The sequence below is a fragment of the Delphinapterus leucas genome, chromosome 2, assembly GCF_059928025.1.
Source record: "Delphinapterus leucas isolate spDelLeu-1000000601 "Yukka" chromosome 2, BTC_Dleu_Yukka2, whole genome shotgun sequence".
Taxonomy (NCBI): Eukaryota; Metazoa; Chordata; class Mammalia; order Artiodactyla; family Monodontidae; genus Delphinapterus; species Delphinapterus leucas.
Window position 1 is genome coordinate 133,899,689 of NC_143130.1, and position 20,706 is coordinate 133,920,394.

General features: G+C 36.3%; 2 protein-coding genes across 6 annotated transcripts in view; one reads left to right on the forward strand and one right to left on the reverse strand.

Annotated features, from left to right (window-relative positions):
- The window catches only part of GPR137C (G protein-coupled receptor 137C), a 51,728-nt gene extending 45,504 nt beyond the window's left edge, over positions 1–6,224 (forward strand). The window contains exons 7-10 of the mRNA XM_089907721.1: positions 3,011–3,160; positions 4,396–4,521; positions 4,691–4,809; positions 5,870–6,224. Coding sequence (XP_089763847.1) covers positions 3,011–3,160; positions 4,396–4,521; positions 4,691–4,809; positions 5,870–6,047 — 573 coding nt within the window. The 3' untranslated portion in view covers positions 6,048–6,224. The remainder of the gene's footprint in view (positions 1–3,010; positions 3,161–4,395; positions 4,522–4,690; positions 4,810–5,869) is intronic.
- A 10,811-nt stretch (positions 6,225–17,035) lies between these two features.
- ERO1A (endoplasmic reticulum oxidoreductase 1 alpha) overlaps positions 17,036–20,706 on the reverse strand; it is a 44,516-nt gene continuing 40,845 nt past the window's right edge. For 3 of the 5 annotated variants that reach the window (XM_089907708.1, XM_089907711.1, XM_089907712.1), the window contains 2 exons: positions 18,432–20,176; positions 17,036–18,294 (listed from right to left, as the gene is read on the reverse strand). In XM_089907708.1, the coding sequence (XP_089763834.1) occupies positions 20,116–20,176 (61 nt within the window). In that variant the 3' untranslated portion in view covers positions 17,036–18,294; positions 18,432–20,115. The other 2 variants (XM_089907710.1, XM_089907709.1) reach the window with 2 other exon arrangements.

A 20,706-nucleotide genomic window follows, 5' to 3' on the forward strand; every position in this document is an offset into this window, starting at 1 on the left:
ATAACTGAAAAAATTCTAAAGCTTTTAAAACCAAACACAGGAGACTCTCTTTACAATTTGGGTATAGGCAAAGATCTCTTAGGCAGGTCATTGAAAGTAATCACAAAAGAATAAATTTATAAACTAGACTTAATTAAAATTTAAAATTTCCCATCAAAAGACAAGACTAAGAAAATGCAAAGGCAAGCCACAGACTTCAAGAAAATATTTGCAATACATACATCTGATAAGGAACTCATTTCCAGCATACATAGAGACCACCTACAACTCAATAATTTTCAAAAAGACAACCCAATTTAAAAATGGTCAAAGATATGAACAGTCTTTTCACAAAGAAGATATACAAATGGCCAATAAGCACAATATCATTAGTCACCCGGGCAAATGCAAATTAAAACCAAAACATCCACCAGCATGGCTAAAATGAAAAAGATTGACAGCCCCAAATGTTGTCTAGGAATTGGAACAACTGGAACTCCCATACTTTGTTGGAAGTACATCCATTTTGGAAAAAGATCTGGCAGTTTCTTATACAGCTGAACTTATACCTACCGTATCACCCAGCAATTCCACTGTTAGGTATTTACCTAAAAGAAGTGAAAGCAGCGTATGTCCAGAAAAAGATTTGAATAAGAATGTTCAGAAACTGTCCATCAACAGAAAAAATGGATAAACAAATTCTCACGTAAACAAACTCATGTAATTATACAGTGGAATTAGTGTGGCTAACTGTCCTGGTTTGCCTGGAACTGAGAAGTTTTGAGGGACGTGGGACTTTCAGTCTAAAACTAGGAAACTTTTTTTTAATAGGAAACTTACGAGCAAACCAGGAATTGGTCACCCTAATAGTCCACCTCAGCAATACAAACACCTAACTACTGGTACATCCAACAACACGGATGAATCTCAAAACATTATGCTAAGTGAATGATACCTACACAAGGAGTTCATATCCTATGATTCCATTTATGTGAAGTTCTAGAGTAGGCAGAACTAAGTTGTGGTAAAAGACAAAAGCAGGAGAGTATTTGTGCTGGGGAGTTGGCTGATACGGAAGGGATGTGAGGGAACGTTCGGGAGTGATGGTAATGTTCTCTATTTGTGTACACATTTGTCAAAACTCAATGAATGGTAAGTTGAGGTTTCTGCATATCTGCATCTAAAAATACCTGTAAACACTGAACTCTAGTTAATGATATGCATGCTGGAGTGAGGTCTAACTCTTCTTTACTTGTCAAGTGTGGAATTTCTAAAAATGTGGTATGTAGATGTCAGAGGTGGAGGAAGGGAGAATCATTCCTTGAGGATTGCTCCTGAGTGGAATTGTTTGTCATGACTTTTCAGTTTAGGAAGATTTTCTTTAACTTTTCGAGAGCACTTTCCAGGTGGCTGAATCCTTATCTTTTGTTTTATAATCCTGTATTTTGTGAGAAGGATCTTATTTTGTTTTCTAAATCGGTGGGCTTCTTTCTCTGTTATATGTATGTAATTTGACTGCAATTTTATTAATTGCTTTGATATTATTCTTTGCTCTTTTCTCATACTTTTGTAGTTTTTATAGTATTTACAAGTATAAGCAGAGTATCTCCATATTATAAGATGTAGTTTTAGCACTCACTTTATATCTCAAAGCAGTGACTGTAAATTTACTTATGGTTATATTAAAGGACAGTAACGCTTACAGCATTCTAGCTTTTCTTGCTACCTAACTTTTCTTTAATAATATAGTACTTTTAAAATGGAAACTGGATTGCTTTTAGATTAGCTTTTTATTAACAACATTTTGGGGGGGGATTCACAAAAATAAAAATGTACATTGTAGAAAATTTTAGCCTTGATTAAAAAATTTAATCTTACTAGAATTTTATTTATTTTCACACATCCTTTTTGCTATGGTAGTAGGTGAGCTCAGAGAAGGTACTCTTTTGCTATTTCAACATCTTTCAAGATATATTTCATCTTTTAGTTTGCTTTCTTCTCATATACCTCTAAAATGTGTTGTTCTTGTAAGGAAATCAGCTATAATAATGGTTCTCAATCCTACCAAACCCAGTGACCCCTTCTAATAACATTTTAATAACCTATTTCTATCTGAAATTAATAGATTGTTTAACATACCTACACACACAAGTTCAAATGTTCAGTGCAATTGCCCTAACTGTAATATAAAGAGGAAATAAAAGGAAAGTAATTAATAAATATTTCAGTATGTAAATTTGGGGCGATGCAGTAGTCAGATGTTTGTATCTATACATAGAAATTGTGACTGAGACAGCTATAAATGCACACTGTTACAGATGTGTTGCTTTGGTGCTTTACATACCAGAAGCAATATTGTTGTCAGTTTCATGCCTTTCTGAAATAGTTGACCATTCTTGATAAAGTTCTGAACAAAAAATGAAGGACAAATTTCCCTCAATTTACAGTATTTGGGGAAATGGTGAAAGGCTTAGTAATAAAATATTTTGGATTTGAAAGTGCATTTGGGTGCCTGCATCATTTTGTTATCAACGTAACAGCATCAATAGAGGAATAACATCAACTAACAGAATCTAATAGAACAAAGCAAATAGCACAGGAGTTGTATTTCTATTTTAATTTTTCATCTTACTGGAAATTAAGTTGTGTCAAATGGACTAATGCTTTTATTTCCCATTCTTTTCTCATTATGACAAAACTACCTCTCTGATTAACATCAATTAAAGCTCAGATCTTTTGCCAAGTTGTTTATTCCTGTACTACTTAAGATAACCTTGGCAGAAAAAAATCTTCCTCCAGCTGCCACTGGGCAAGTTGGCAAAGAACTTATTTGTATTAACAGGGTAGTTTAAACACAAGTGGTTCTAAAAATAGGAATTGTAAAGCAAGATAATCAAGAGTTTATTTCAACTGGTGCTCACTCAGTGTTTTCTAGGAGTGCATTGCAAGAGGTGACTATATTGTATATGGATGAATGGCTTGTCATGACAAATGTGTGGGGTTTCATGATAATGAATTTTTTTTCTTTTAGGGTATGTCTCTGTGCCAGACTGTTGTCGTAGGCTCTGTAGTCATTCTTCTCTACTCTTCAAGAGCATGTTATAATTTGGTGGTGATCACCATATCTCAGGATACATTAGAAAGTCCATTTAATTATGGCTGGGATAATCTTTCAGATAAGGTAAGTACCTAGCATGTATTGCCAATCTAAGTGTATGATAATGAAGTTGGCCTGACTAGGAGAACGTTTTAAGTGTTTGACTTACAAACACTTTTATGGAATCTCTAGCTACTATCAGTAATCACACTTAAAAGTTCTATGTTTAAAAATCCTCATTTATATGTGGCACTTGAAATCATTCTTCAGAGAGAACTTCTCTCAAAGTAGTATTTTCTTTTCTTTTTGTTAATAATACTAACAGTGCCTTAAATCTATTGGTCATAAACCTATTTTACTAGTTTTTAAAGGATAGTATTTAAATATCTCTAGATAAATTGGTTGCCTGTCATTAGCTAGTGAATATGGTTATATATTTAATTTGTTAGGATGAAATTAATTCTCTCTTACCCAAGAGCTACATATAACCTAAATATTTGGTTCAGTTTTAGATGTATGACTTATGAAAATCTGGCATTATCAGTCTTGATAATGGGAGAGCATTCGTAGTTCCTTGGATGTCCAGGTGTTTTCTGTAGTGATTCCTGGTGTCCTAGCTATGCATATTTGACTTCCCAGCATTCTCCATCCTTTTCCTAGAAGTACATTTCGACATGGGTACATGTCATATCTTTATTTATATTAATTTAACTTTGTACTGAATTTAAGGCATTGTGGGATGCTATTTTATCTGAATTTCAGTTACCTTTCTAAGAAGGAATTTTCACGTGTGGTTCCATGTAGCAGATTCCCTTCACTCCTTTTCCCATTTCTCTCTTCCCACATCTATTAGAATAGAAACAAATCCAACATGGAGTTTAAGCCCAAAAGCATGTTTTTAAGTAGCAACAGAGCTGAGCGACTTGCATGTTACATTTCTCTACAGGTATAACTCAGGGTAAGTGTAATTATTTTGCCTTTGGAGCAGCTGGAACCAGTAGTCTCTTTTATAATTCTCCTTAGACTATGGGGCCTAAACTGTCTACCCCATTACCCATGTATTTAAAATATTTTCATAAATTGATGTATTGAAAAAGTTAGTACCTCTTTATTCTACTTAATAGCAAAGCATTTTTATGACCTTTAAAGGGTAGATATCACTACATGAGAAACCATAAAATGTAGAAAATTAATTTAGAGTTTTATGTGCTTGTAAGTTGATGTTTTAACTTACCCTACCTGAAGCAAGTTGATTGTGGAGGGTGATTTCTTACACATAAAACAGATTTTAAAATTGCTCTGCCATATTCTATTTACAGGCTCATGTAAAAGACATAAGTGGAGAAGAGTATATAGTATTTGGAATGGTCCTCTTTCTGTGGGAACATGTGCCAGCATGGTCGGTGGTACTGTTTTTCCGGGCACAGAGATTAAACCAGAACTTGGTATGATGTCATAATATTACCTAATGTTTGTTCTTCTTATTTTAAAAAATAATGGAACATTTATATTGATTTTCTATTTTTGGCAAAGACTAAAAAGCATTATAGATCCAGGCCTCCTTTCCTAGTTGAAAAGTAAATCTTCTTATGCTATCTAATACTTTGTTCACAGGCACCTGCTGGCATGATAAATAGTCACAGTTACAGTTCCAGAGCATACTTCTTTGACAATCCAAGACGATATGATAGTGATGATGACTTGCCAAGACTGGGAAGTTCAAGAGAAGGAAGGTAGATGTACTGAATTAGTACTGACATAGATTCAAAAGAACACATCCAAATATGAAAAGGGTGATTTGCTGATATATGTCAATAAATAAGATCATTTAACATTGGAGCTTAGAACAGTAGATGTTAAACCCATGATGGGACCTGTACTATAAAGAATTATCATCTGATTCTAAGCCCATATATTACCTTTATTTGAGAAATGCCTTTGGGGGTAAAATGGTACCATTTCATTGCAGGATTCCTTGTTAGTTCAGAGCTGATGGGGGTTGGTGAGCAGGGAAGAAATACTATTATAGTGATTTTATATGTTTCCATATCTAGTCTGCTGTTCAAAATCCACAGAAAAACCCTAGATAAACTCTTGCAAAGCTTAGTGCCATAGAAAATCTTCATGTGCCCTACTTGTTCCAAAATCTTTGCAAGTCCATACCATTAGCTATGTGGCAGTGCAAAGAGAAAGCCTTAATACACACCTTAATGCTTTGAGTTTGATGTAAAAGTTTGATGTAAAGCCTTAATGCTTTGAGTTTGATGTAGCATTTTCTATAATCCTCACTTCATCTGGACAAGTTACTTAACCTCAGTTTTTTTAGTCTGTTTTCATCTGTTAGATAGGGATGATAATAGAACCTATCTGATAGGATGGTTGTAAAGATTAAATGAGTGTGTGTGTGTGTGTGTGTGTGTGTGTGTGTGTAAACATACTGTACATATGTATGTATATTCACATATACATATATATACACACACACAAACATATCTTAGAATAGAACCTACTACATAATAAGCACTATATTGTTATTATTATTATCTGATAATCAAGTTCTACTAGTTTTGAGTGGTATTAATTCATTATTTTCTAATATGTGATATAGAATCAAGGATATTAGATAAAAGTCATTGAATTTTGTAGAGAACCATTATGTTATTTAGCAAAGAACATATTTCAATATATTCGATACTAACTGTATTATAAAATTCATTGAAAACTAACAATGCCAACATGACTTATTACATCCTGATCACAGTCCTTTGGCTTTTTTGCCCTTTTTTGTTGCAGTTTATCAAATTCACAAGGTTTGGGCTGGTATGGCACCATGACTGGGTGTGGCAGCAACAGTTACACAGTCTCTCCCCACCTGAATGGACCTATGACAGATACTGCTCCTTTGCTCTTTACTTGTAGTAATTTAGATATGAACAATCACCATAGCTTATATGTAACACCACAAAACTGATGGCATTACCAAGTCGTGATTCTTCAATCGTTTTCCATGAATGTGTATATCCTGTGTGTTTAAATTACATCTACATAAACATTCCATTATCTGTTGCAACCGAAAACAAAGCCTCGAAATGTGGCCGTGTCCAGTAAGGGACACGGCTGTTACTTTTGACCTCGTCCTGGTAAAATGAAGTGCAGTGGAAAGTTTGGAGCGGCAGAAAAGAGGGATTAGATCTTAAGGCACTTGATGGCCTCCAAGCATCCTGACTTTGGAACGTCAAATGCATAGTTGCATATTTGCACTTTTATCTTTGTCCTGAAAGAGTACACTGCAGTCCCCAAAGTCATACCCAGTGTTCACACTGGGATATTATGTTGTACACCAAATTAGGAGGCAATTTCCCTACAAAAATCAAAGCCTGTATATTCAGCAGTGTACTCCATGTGGAATTCTTACCCAATAAAGTTTATATGTGAACAGTGCACAGAATGAAGGCATACAAATGTACCATTCTTTTAAAAGATCTACTAAAATGTATGTAATCACTGAAGATAGTTGTTTTAAGCATGACTGTACAGTACCAACTGAAATTATTCAAATAATCATTTTAAACAAATGACAGTAGTAATCCTTTACAGTGAGGACCAGCAGTGTTCTTTGGAAAGCCACAGTCATTTCTTCAAGAGGAAAGTATACCAGTCAAAATTATGTGGCTACTTTGAGTAGACTTGGTCAAGTGATTATTTTGTATGATTAAGATATATGTAGTAGTTTAAGCATGATTCTTCAAGAAAGCAATAGTAATTTTTGCATAGGGAGATTTCGGTAGAAACTTCTTGGGACTAAACAAGTTTACAGATGCATTTAAGAACTATTCATAAAATGTATAATTCTGAGTTAAAACATGAATACATTTTCAAAGGCATTCAATTTAGCTGAAACAAAATATAGGTAATCTTACTTATTCCTACTGAATCAGGATTATCCTCAGGTAAATTAAATCATGATACGTTATTGCAGTGAACTCAAGTGCAATACTTTGTAAGACATGTAATTCCTCCTTTAGTTTTCACATTTTTATATCTTGTATATGGGAAAAGCCAAATTAAATTTAATTCAAATTAATTCCAGCAGTAGACTAAATGAACAACTTATGTAAATGTACTAACTAGGTAAGTATAAAACCAGTGGTTCACAATATTGGAATACTTTTAGAATTACATTAAAACTGTCTTGGATGTCCTACCTTGGATCTAAAAAATAATACATGGTAGGCTAAGGTAATAGAGAATTTTAAAATGCACTTTCTACCAGTGTCTATATGGAAAGAAGTAGATGCTGAATACCTCAAGATGCCAAGGTAATGGGCACACTGGGAAGTTGTCACAACATGCTTAAAGATGACTAACTATATATACAATTGTTTGCTGATCTATTTCTTCAGAACTGGAACTAATACAACTATCATTTTCTGTCTTTACTTTGATTGGAAAGTTATGTTTTATTTCTGCTCTTACATAAAATACCTTTCAACTTTTTGATTAATTGATTCAGTAACTTCATAAAAGTATAACAATAAGTGAAACCCCAAGAAAAAAATGAAATTTATAATGCTTTTGATCTTTTGGAAGGCTGGTACACAGCCAAAGAAATTTCATCTTTTTATCATATAAAATGATTCTGAATTCAGTTAAAAGCATAAACTTATAAATGTTACTTTGGGTTTATTTATAATAAATTCTCTCAATGCAACCAAATTATTTAAAAATTTATAGTATAGAAGTTAACCTTGGTAGTAACAGAACAACATAACATGCACTTACCTGAGTATATTTTGATTGCGACTTCAGTTATTGGGTTTCTTTTCAGAATGCCAGCTATTTATTTTCCTAATAATGTTAGATATCTAATTATCTAGAACTAACTGAGAAGATCTGTGTTGCCTTTGTTAGTCCTCGGGGTTCAAAGTGATAAAGTAAATTTTTTCTAGTAAAGCTTCCCTAGACTTCCCTAGATAATGCTCCTATTTGACCAGATAAGCAAAGGTAACTTTTTAAAAATATTTCAGATAAAATAACTTCGTTCTTTCAGCTGCATTAGTTGATTCTTCCAAATCTGAGATTTGTAAATTTCTTACCCCTGACCAGGGTATCTGAATTCTTGCATTTGTCTCCTTATACACATCTCCCACAATATATCACCAAAGACAAAAAAGATAAACTTCTGGCCCAGTTTTTGCTTAAAAATTCCAAAGCACTAGGAGCACTTTAAGCCTGGTCTCGAAAGAAGGAGTTGTTTTAAAATCAAAGGGCTATCGATTCCCTGTTCATCCTGCACTGAAGCACATGATGACAATTTCAAACCTTTTTTTTGGTTCCTTAATTAGAACAGAGAATTTCATTGCTTAAGTGTGTAATTTTACAGTGGTTAGCAGTACTTGTTTTTATCGTTTCATTTGGGTGGTCATTAATTTTGAAATTCTTGCCACTCATTATAGCTGGTAGTAGTTTTATGAAAAATGTAATTTATAGCTAAAGTGGCTTTTTTATGCATAGCTGCCTTTTTTATTGTTTAATGGTGTTTCTCAGCTATATAATCAGTTTTAAACTGGTTGTAAAAGTATAGCTGTGGCCAATGAATGTATTTATTTGTTGTTTCACTAAATTGTAACAAAACACTACTGTTAAAAATAAAAGTGTTTGTGCTTTTATCTGGAGGTCTGGTTTTCTTAATCTCTCTTAACAGACTACACCGATTGAGTTTCTGTCACGTAAGGATAAGAAGCCTAGTGCTACCATAGAAAAGAGAAAAATACCTGGAGTTACAAAAGACCGTTTGCTTTCAGTGAGCTTATAATTACAGATCTTCCTTGGCTTATCGTAAGTGAAAATGCATCTAATACACCTGGCCTACTGGACATCACAGCTTAACCTAGGCTACCTTAAACATGCTCAGAACACTTAAATTAAACTACAGTTGGGCAAAACATCTAACACAAAGCCTATTTTATAAGAGTGTTGAATATCTTGTATAATTTATTGAATATGTACTGAAAGTAAAAAAACAAAATGGTCCTATGGGTCCAGAATGGTTGTGTGTGGTGTGTTTACCCTTCTGATCGCATGGCTGCCTGGGGGCTGCAGTGCTACCACTGCCCCAGGTCACCAGAGGGGATCATACTGCCTACTGCTAACCTGGGAAAAACAAAATTCAAAAGTGGAAGTACAGTTTCTGCTGAACCTGTGTCGCTTTTGCACCATTGTAAAGTTGAAAAATCTTAAGTTGAGCTATCATTAAGTGTATAACTGTATGTACTTCACATCTAGAGGTGGTATACACTAATCAGTATTATACATGAATTTGATATGAAATGCCATAATTTAAAATACCAATACGCTATTAGATAGTACATGTTTATTCACACATTAAGCCGAGAAAAATTCTTGCATGAAATAACTTACAACACCTCTCACCTTCTCCTCAGATTCTTCTTTTGTTCACATATTTATTGTAGTATAATTGTTTCACGATGGTGTGTTAGTTTCTGCTTTATAACAAAGTGAATCAGTTATACATATACATATGTTCCCATATCTCTTCCCTCTTGCGTCTCCCTCCCTCCCACCCTTCCTATCCCACCCCTCTAGGTGGTCATAAAGCACCGAGCTGATCTCCCTGTGCTATGCGGCTGCTTCCCACTAGCTAGCTATTTTACATTTGGTAGTATATATAAGTCCATGCCACTCTCTCACTTTGTCCCAGCTTACCCTCCCCACTTCCTGTGTCCTCAGGTCCATTCTCTATGTCTGTGTCTTCATTCCAGTCCTGCCTCTAGGTTTTTCATGACCAGTTTTTTTGTTTGTTTTTTTTAGATTCCATATATATGTGTTAGCATACGGTATTTGTTTTTCTCTTTCGACCTATTTCACTCTGTATCACAGACTTTAGGTCCATCCACCTCACTACAAATAACTCAATTTCGTTTCTTTTTATGGCTGAGTAATATTCCATTATATATATGTGCCACGTCTTCTTTATCCATTCATCTGTCATTGAACACTTAGGTTGCTTCCATGTCCTGGCTATTGTAAATAGAGCTTCAATGAACATTGTGGTACCTGACTCTTTTTGAATTATGGTTTTCTCAGGGGATATGCCCAGTAGTGGGATTGCTGGGTTGTATAGTAGTTCCCTTTTTAGTTTTTCAAGGAACCTCCATACTGTTCTCCACAGTGGCTGTATCCATTTACATTCCCACCAACAGTGCAAAAGGATTCCCTTTTCTCCACACCCTCTCCAACATTTATTGTTTGTAGATTTTTTGATGATGGCCATTCTGACTGATGTGAGGTGATACCTCAGTGTAGTTTTGATTTGCATTTCTCTAATGATTAGTGATGTTGAGCATTCTTTCATGTGTTTTTTGACAATCTGTATATCTTCTTTGCTTTGTCTTCTGCTCATTTTTGGATTGGGTTGTTTGTTGTTTTGATATTGAGCTGCATGAGCTGCTTGTAAATTTTGGGAGTTAATCCTTTGTCAGTTCCTTCATTTGTACATATTTTCTCCCATTATGAGGGTTGTCTTTTGGTCTTGTTTATGGTTTCCTTTGCTGTGCAAAAGCTTTGAAGTTTCATTAGGTCCCATTTGTTTATTTTTGTTTTTATTTCCACTTCTCTAGGAGGTGGGTCAAAAAGGATCTTGCTGTGATTTATGTCATAGAGTGTTCTGCCTATGTTTTCCCCTAAGAGTTTGATAGTGTCTGGCCTTACATTTAGGTCTTTAATCCATTTTGAGTTTACTTTTGTGTATGGTGTTAGGGAGTGTTCTAATTTCATTCTTTTACATGTAGCTGTCCAGTTTTTCCAGCACCACTTATTGAAGAGGCTGTCTTTTCTCCATTGTATATTCTTGCCTCCTTTATCAAAGATAAGGTGATCATATGTGCATGGGTTTATCTCTGGGCTTTCTATCCTGTTCCGTTGATCTATCTCTCTGTTTTTGTTCCAGTACTATACTGTCTTGACTACTGTAGCTTTGTAGTAGAGTCTGAAGTCAGGGAGCCTGATCACTCCAGCTCCGTTTTTCTTTCTCAAGATTGCTTTGGCTATTCGGGGTCTTTTGTGTTTCCATATAAATTGTGAAATTTTTTGTTCTAGTTCTGTGAAAAATGCCAGTGGTAGTTTGATAGGGATTGCATTGAATCTGTAGATTGCTTTGGGTAGTATAGTCATTTTCACAATATTGATTCTTCCAATCCAAGAACATGGTATATCTCTCCACCTGTTTGTATCATCTTTAACTTCTTTCACCAGTGTCTTATAGTTTTCTGCCTACAGGCCTTTTGTCTCCTTAGGTAGGTTTATTCCTAGGTATTTTATTCTTTTTGTTGCAATGGTAAATGGGAGTGTTTCCTTAATTTCTCTTTCAGATTTTTCATCATTAGTGTATAGGAATGCCAGAGATTTCTGTGCATTAATTTTGTATCCTGCTACTTTACCAATTCGTTGATTAGCTCTAGTAGTTTTCTGGTAGCATCTTTAGGATTCTCTATGTACAGTATCATGTCATCTGCAAACAGTGACAGTTTTTCTTCTTCTTTTCCGATTTGTATTCCTTTTATTTCTTTTTCTTCTCTGATTGCTGTGTCTAAAACTTCCAAAACAATGTTGAATAATAGTGGTAAGAGTGGACAGCCTTGTCTTGTTCCTGATCTTACTGTAAATGGTTTCAGTTTTTCACCCTTGAGAAAGATGTTGGCTGTGGGTTTTTCATATATATGGCCTTTATTATGTTGAGGTAAGTTCCCTGTATGCCTACTTTCTGGAGGGTTTTTATCATAAATGGGTGTTGAATTTTGTCGAAAGCTTTTTCTGCATCTATTGAGATGACCATATGGTTTTTCTCCTTCAATTTGTTAATGTGGTTTATCACATTGATTGATTTGCGTATATTGAAGAATCCTTGCATTCCTGGATAATCCCCACTTGACCATGGTGTATGATCCTTTTAATGTGCTGTTGGATTCTGTTTGCTAGTACTTTGTTGAGGATTTTTGCGTCTATGTACATCAGTAATATTAGCCTGTAGTTTTCATTTTGAGGACATCTTTGTCTGGTTTTGGTATCGGGGTGATGGTGGCCTCGTAGAATGAGTTTGGGAGTGTTCCTCCCTCTGCTATATTTTGGAAGAGTTTGAGAAGGATCGGTGTTAGCTCTTCTCTAAATGTTTGATAGAATTCGCCTGTGAAGCCATCTGGTCCTGGGCTTTGTTTGTTGGAAGATTTTTAATCACAGTTTCAATTTCAGTGCTTGTGATTGGTCTGTTTATATTTACTGTTTCTTCCTGGTTCAGTCTCAGAAGGTTGTGTTTTTCTAAGAATTTGTGCATTTCTTCCAGGAGGTCCATTTTATTGGCATATAGTTGCTTGTAGTAATGTCTCATGATCCTTTGTATTTCTGCAGTGTCAGTTATTACTTCTCCTTTTTCATTTCTAATTCTATCGATTTGAGTCTTCTCCCTTTTTTTCTGCATGAGTCTGGCTAATGGTTTATCAATTTTGTTTATCTTCTCAAAGAACCAGCTTTTAGTTTTATTGATTTTTGCCATTGTTTCCGTCATTTCTTTTTCATTTATTTCTGATCTGATCTTTATGATTTCTTTCCTTCTGCTAACTTTGTGGGTTTTTTGTTCTTCTTTCTCTAATTGCTTTAGGTGTAAGTTTAAGTTGTTTATTTGAGATGTTTCTTGTTTCTTGAGGTAGGATTATATTGCTATAAACTTCCCTCTTAGAACTGCTTTTTCTGTATCCCATAGGTCGTCGTGTTTTCATTGTCATTTGTTTCTAGGTATTTTTTGATTTCCTCTTTGATTTCTTCAGTGATCTCTTGGTTATTTAGTAGTGTATTGTTCAGCCTCCATGTGTTTGTATTTTTTCAGATTTTTTCCTGTAATTGATATCTAGTCTCATAGCATTTTGGTTGGAAAAGATACTTGATATGATTTCAATTTTCTTAAATTTACCAAGGCTTGATTTGTGACCCAAGGTATGATCTATCCTGGAGAATGTTCCATGAGCACTTGAGAAGAAAGTGTATTCTGTTGTTTTTGGGTGGAAGGTCCTATAAATATCAATTAAGTCCGTCTTGTTTAATGTATCATTTAAAGCTTGTGTTTCCTTATTTATTTTCATTTTGGATGATATGTCCATTGGTGAAAGTGGGCTGTTAAAGTCCCCTACTATGATTGTGTTAATGTTGCTTTCCCCTTTTATAGCTGTTAGCATTAGCCTTATGTATTGAGGTGCTCCTATGTTGGGTGCATAAATATTTACAATTGTTATATCTTCTTGAATTGATCCCTTGATCATTATGTAGTGCCCTTCTTTGTTTCTTCTAATAATCTTTAAAGTCTATTTTGTCTTATATGAGAATTGCTACTCCTGCTTTCTTTTGATTTCCATTTGCATGGAATATCTTTTTCCATCCCCTCACTTTCAGTCTGTATGTGTCCCTAGGTCTGAAGTGGGTCTCTTGTAAAGCATATATACGGGACTTGTTTTTGTATCCATTCAGCCAGTGTATGTCTTTTGGTTGGAGCATTTAATCCATTTACACTTAAGGTAATTATCGATATGTATGTTCCTATTACCATTTTCTTAATTGTTTTGGGTTTGTTATTGTAGGTCTTTTCCTTCTCTTGTGTTTCCTGCCTAGAGAAGTTCCTTTAGCATTTGTTGTAAAGCTGGTTTGGTGGTGCTGAATTCTCTTAGCTTTTGCTCGTCTGTAAAGGTTTTAATTTCTCCATCAAATCTGAATGAGATCCTTGCTGGGTAGAGTAATCGTGGTTGTAGGTTTTTCCCTTTCATCACTTTAAATATGTCCTGCCACTCCGTTCTGGCTTGCAGAGTTTCTGCTGAAAGATCAGCTGTTAACCTTATGGGGATTCCCTTGTATGTTATTTGTTGTTTTTTCCCTTGACGCTTTTAGTGTTTTTTCTTTTTGTTTAATTTTTGATAGTTTGATTAATATGTGTCTTGGCATGTTTCTCCTTGGATTTATCCTGTATGGGGCTCTCTATGCTTCCTGGAGTTGATTGACTATTTCCTTTTTCCATATTAGGCAAGTTTTCACCTATAATCTCTTCAGTATTTTCTCAGTCCCTTTTTTTTCTTCCTCTTCTGGGACCCCTATAATTCGAATGTTGGTGCGTTTAATGTTGTCCCAGAGGTCTCTAAGACTGTCCTCAGTTCTTTTCATTCTTTTTTCTTTATTCTGCGCTGCAGTAGTTATTCCCACTATTTTATCTTCCGGGTCACTTATCCGTTCTTCTGCCTCATTTATTCTGCTGTTGATCCCTTCTAGAGAATTTTTAATTTCATTTTTGTGTTGTTCATCACTGTTTGTTTGCTCTTTAGTTCCTCTACGTCCTTGTTAAACGTTTCTTGTATTTTGTCGATTCTATTTCCAACATTTTGGATCATCTTTACTATCATTGCTCTGAATTCTTTTTCAGGTAGACTGCCTATTTCCTTTTCATTTGTTTGGTCTGGAGGGTTTTTTCCTTGCTCCTTCATCTGCTGTGTGTTTCTTTGTCTTCTCATTTTGCTTAACGTACTGTATTTGGGGTCTCTTTTTCACAGGCTACAGGTTCGTAGTTGCTGTTGTTTTTGGTGTCTGCCCCCATTGCCTAAGATTGGTTCAGTGAGTTGTGTAGGCTTCCTGATGGAAGGGACTAGTGCCTGTGTTCTGGTGGATGAGGCTGGATTTTGTCTTTCTGGTGGGCAGGACCACGTCCAGTGGTGTGGTTTGGGATGTCTGTTGAGTTATTATGATTTTAGGCAGCCTCTCTGCTAATGGGTGGGGTTATGTTCCTGTCTTGCTAGTTGTTTGGCACAGGGTGTCCAGCACTGTAGCTTGGTGGTTGTTGAGTGGAACTGGGTCTTGGCGTTGAGATGGAGATCTCTGGGAGAGCTTTTGCCGTTTGATATTACATGGAGCCAGGAGGTCTCTGGTGGTCCAGTGTCCCGAACTCGGCTCTCCCTCCTCAGAGGCACACGCCTGACACCCGGCCAGAGCACCAAGACCCTGTCAGTCCCAGGAAGAAAAAAGGAAGAAAAAAAAGAATGAAGAAAAGGAAAAAAAGAAAATAAAGCTATTAAAATAAAAAATAAATATTAAAAATAAAATAAATTTAAAAGTAGGCAAAAAAGAGGAAAAAAGAAAAGAGAGAAAGAAAGAAGAGAGCAACCAAACAAAAAAACAATTCCACCAGTGATAACAAGTGCTAAAATGTATACTAAAAAAAAAAAAGGACAGAGAGAACCCTAGGACAAATGGTAAAAGTAAAGCTATACAGACAAAATCACACAAAGAAACATACAGATTCACAACAAGAGAAAAAGTAAATATATATATGTGTGTATATATATATATTAAAATAAAGAGCAAGAGAACAACCAAATTAATAAACAAATCTACCAATGATAATAAACTCTAAATACTAAGGTAAACATAAAACCAGAACAAATTAGATGCAGAAAGCAAACCCCAAGACTACAGTTGCTCCCAGAGTCCACCACCTCAATTTTGGGATGATTTGTTGTCTATTCAGGTGTTCCACAGATGCAGGGTACATCAAGTTGATTGTGGAGATTTAATCCGCTGCTCCTGAGGCTGCTGGGAGAGATTTCCCTTTCTCTTCTCTGTTCGCAGAGCTCCTGGGGTTCAGCCTTGGATTTGGCCCTGCCTCTGCGTGTAGGTCGCCTGAGGGCATCCGTTCCCCGCTCAGACAGGACGGGGTTAAAGCAGCTGCTGATTCGGGGGCTCTGGGTCACTCAGGCCCGGCGGGGAGGGAGGGGTACGGATGCGGGGCGAGCCTGCGGCGGCAGAGGCCAGCGGGACGTTGCCCCAGCCTGAGGCGCGCCGTGTGTTCTCTCGGGGAGATTGTCCCTGGATCCCGGGACCCTGGCAGTGGCGGGCTGCACAGGCTCCCGGGAGGGGAGGCGTGGATAATGACCTGTGCTCGCACACAGGCTTACTGGTGGCTGCAGCAGCAGCCTTAGTGTCTCATGCCCGTCTCTGGGGTCCGTGCTGATAGCTGCAGCTCGCGCCACACCCAGAAACAATGGTCTCTTGCCTCTTCGGCAGCACCAGACTTTTTCCTGGACTCCCTCCCAGCTAGCCGTGGCGCACTAGCCCCTTCAGGCTGGGTTCACACAGCCAACCCCAGTCCTTTCCCTGGGATCTGACCTCCGAAGCCCGAGCCTCAGCTCCCAGCCCCCGCCCGCCCCGGCGGGTGGGCAGACAAGCCTCTCGGGCTGGTGAATGCTGGTCGGCACCGATCCCCTGTGCGGGAATCTCTCCGCTTTGCCCTCCGCACCCCTGTTGCTGTGCTCTCCTCCATGACTCCGAAGTCCCCCCGGCCCCGTCTCCACCCGCAAAGGGGCTTCCTCGTGTGTGGAAACCTCTCCTCCTTCACAGCTCCCTCTTAGGTGCAGGTGCCGTCCCTATTCTTTTGTCTCTGTTTTTTCTTTTTTCTTTTGCCCTACCCAGGTACGTGGGGAGTTTCTTGCCTTTTGGGAGGTCTGAGGTCTTCTGCCAGCATTCGGTAGGTGTTCTATAGGAGTTGTTCCACGTGTAGATGTATTTCTGATGTATTTGTGGGGAGGAAGGTGATCTCCATATCTCACTCCTCCACAATCTTGAAGGTCTCTCTCCCCCTTAGATTCTTAAACAGGTATAAATTTATCTAGCCCACAATTCTGGGCAGCTCTTTGATTATTCAAGAAATTCTTCAGTGATGTTTTCCCCTGAAAGAAGAGTTCTTACCATTTTTTCCATAATAGGCCCCTTACATAACTTGCCAAAACCACACAAAATTTTGAATACAGTTTGAGAAGTTTTATTGACCCCCCCTAAAATCCACAGACCCTTGGGCATCTACTGACTCTTACTGTAAAGAATATTTGGAGTGAAGATATGACCATTAACATAATGAAGTTGTCACTTTAAAAGCAATTTATTCAACAAACATTTATTAAGCGTTCATATGCCAAAAACTATGCTATGGAGATGCAGAAATGGATAAAGTTCCTTTTCCTGCCCTTAAGGAGCTCACATTCTAGTAAAGGAGACTTTATAGAACAAAAACAATACAGTACAATAAGTGACACAATAGAGGTAGGTTTATAGTGATGACACAAAAGAGGAAGTTAGATGATCCTCCTTGGATGGAACAAGCACAATTTCACAGAGGTGTTGCTTTATGCTGGGCCTGCAAGGATACACAGAAATTTTCCAGGTGGGGAAGGATGGCTAGGGCACTTGATAGAAAGAGAATAGCAGGTACCAAGGTGTGGAGGCCTGACTATGCTGCATCTGAAGAACTGTGTGTTTTTAGCAGAACATGGGGTCAGGGGAGCAGAAAGACCCGTATCAGAGAAGCTTGTACACCAAGGAAAGGGGTTTGGCTTCCTCCTAAAGCCTCATGAAATCTCTGAGGTGTGTTAAGCAGGGAGTAACGTTGTTTGAGTGCTTCTAGAAAGCCCACTTTGGTAGCATTGTGGGACGAAAGAAAGGAGAAAGGAAACAGGCTTGGGACAAGAAGAAAGGTTCATATTTAGGGAAGAGCAGTGAATATGGAAAGACAGTGATATATCAGAAACATGGAGATAAAATCCTTAGAGATTAGACGTCGGCTGGACAGGGGAGAAGTGGAGGAGAGAAGTGAGCCTAGAGAATTTAGATGATGATGGTTCTAAAATTAACCAAAGGAAGAAACACAGGCATAAGAGTGGGTTTGGGGGAGAATGACTTTTTAAGACACAGGTGTCTATGGGACGACCAATTGAAGATGTGTAGAAGGCAGATGGACTGAGAAGTCTGGGGTAAAGATAAGGATTTAGAGGTCATTTAATTGGAAGGACTCAAGAGTGAGAAGTGGTGGTGGTGAAGAGAGCAGGAATGAAAGCCTGAGGTATAACTTAAAGAATAAATGAAAGAGGCACCCAGGAGTGAGTGAAATATAAGGAACCCAGGGGAAAAAAGCTTTTTAAAGGAGGGGCTATCAACAGTGTCTAATGCAGAAGAAAAGGTCAAGTAAGAAATGGCTTGTGAACGAAACCATGGATTTACAATTGGGATTTTAGACTTCAAAGTACAATACTGTTAAGAACTACTGAGCCAAAAGCCAAATTTCATTTAAGGAGCAAGTGGAGGGTGACAAAGTGAAGATAGGAATATTCTTTCAAAAAGATTAGCTGTTTAAGAAAAAAAAAAAGGGCAGGGACATAAGATGAGAGTTAGAGAGTTATACAGGTGAAACAACCATTTAAACCGATCTACCATATTTTCAGAGTACTACAAATGTCCTTATAGTTTTATATTTGGTGCTCACTTCATAGTCCTTTGAGTCTCCAAGAATAATGGCTTAATAGTAGGTTAGTATCTTTCTTCTCCTGCCCTATTCAAATGAGGGGTAAAAGGAAAATAGGACATATATTGTGAAATTTAGTTCTGTGATTATTAATTTAAATATACTGACTACATTTTCATACATTCATTCAACGAATATTTACTGGACACCTACTATGTGTTTGACACTGTACCAGGCCTTACGGACATAGAGAAGAAAAAGTATACAGTAGTATAAAGTGGCATTTCTAAGCCATTATATAAATAAACCCTGCTTTATTAATAATGTTACATCTCAACATGATATACCTGCCAAGACATACAGAGAGGGCCCATGACTTTGAGGTATACAGTTTCTTTTTTCCCTACAATTACCATGTGGTATAAATTCCTAAACCCCTTCATATATTTTTATCACTGAAGGTCTTTTCTTAATGAAAACCACTAAAAATTACAGTTTAGTTTTCATGAGAAAAAAGAAATGAACATCATGTACAAAAACCAAAAATTATATGCCTTATGACTATACAGATCGAGCATTAAAAGGGTAACAAAACTCAAAAAGAATTTTAGATTGGAACTCAAAATGATTCCTGATTCTAAGGCTTATAGTATTATATAGTTCCAGATTTTTTTTCCTGAAAAAAATCATTAAAAAATTATTCACACTGAAGTGTTCATGGTTCAAAGGGCACAATGCCTGTAACTGACTTTCAAATGATTGAGAAAAAATAGTATACGTGTGTATGTATACAGAGAGAGCATGAGAGATAAAGCAAATATGAACAATTAAGGAATCTGGTAAAAGAGTTCTTTGTACTATCCTGGAAACATTTCTGTAATTTGAAATTATATAAAAATAAAAAGTTTCCCCAAAATTTTATTCAGAATTAGGGAAAGTATTATGAGAATAAATATATAAATCTATTCAACTTTTCACACTGTTTAGAAATCCCCTATGCCTTTGAGTTATCATTGTATCTTTCTACACACCAAAATAAGCCAATCAAAATAGCAAGATAATTCTAAAACTGATTTGTTTCATACCAATGTATTGTAGGGTTGCCAGATAAAACACAGGACTCCCAGTTAAATTTGAATTTTAAAGGAGGAATAATTTTTTGGTATAAGTTTGTCCCAAATATTGCATGGAACATACTTGTATTAAAAAACTATTTGTTGTTTATCTGAAATTTAAATTTAACTAGGCATTCTGTATTTTTATTTACTAAATCTGGTCACCCTAAATGTTGAAAAATTTTAGGCTGTTAATACTGGGTCATCAGGGGCCTGCTTAGCATTTTCCTATAAATGCTTGTCACATTGGCCATAGTTTTATTTATATTACATCTTCTTACACAAAATTATTAAAACATCATTTACTTAGGGTTACCATATATGAATTTGATAATCCTGATTTTACTTAATATTAAACTTTAAAAGTTGTACCACATTATCAAAGTTTTACTTTTACTCACAATAATATTATACATAGAGTTAACACAATTTTAAAAATTGTTTACTTAAAACAATATAATTCCCTTTTACAAAAGCAGCTTCATATAAAATGTTTGGCTTAAGACTGTCATTGCTATTAATGCCTTTGAACGAAATTCCATTCTTTGGCCTCCGTTGTCCAGAAACAGGCACATTTCAACTTGTTTTCTTTAATGAATATTTTGTAACAAGTTCCTGAAGTTTTCTAATTCTTTCACACTTGTTGAAATTCTGTAACCAAAAAAAATTTCACTTAGAAACTATTTTAGATAATTTTTCTCTATACGTTATTCACTTTCCATTTTCAGAACACAGAAAAATATTTAAGTAATTTATTTCAGCGAATATAAAGGTGCATAAACCATTTAATCTATTTTGATGCACTTCAGTTCTTTTTTTTTTTAACATCTTTATTGGAGTATAATTGCTTTACAATGGTGTGTTAGTTTCCACTTTATAACAAAGTGAATCAGCTATACATATACATATATGCCCATATCTTCTCCCTCTTGCATCTCCTTCCCACTCTCCCTATCCCACCCCTCTAGGTGGTCACAAAGCACCGAGCTGATCTCCCCTGTGCTATGTGGCCGCTTCCCACTAGCTAGCTATTTTACACTTGGTGATGCCAAATGTAAAACAGATAGCTTCAGTTCTTAATTTGACATGTCAAAACTAAGATAATATTGCCCAGAAATTAGTTATTTTTAATTATTCATAACTTAGTATTAAAGTTTCAAAATGCAAAATTATAAACTATG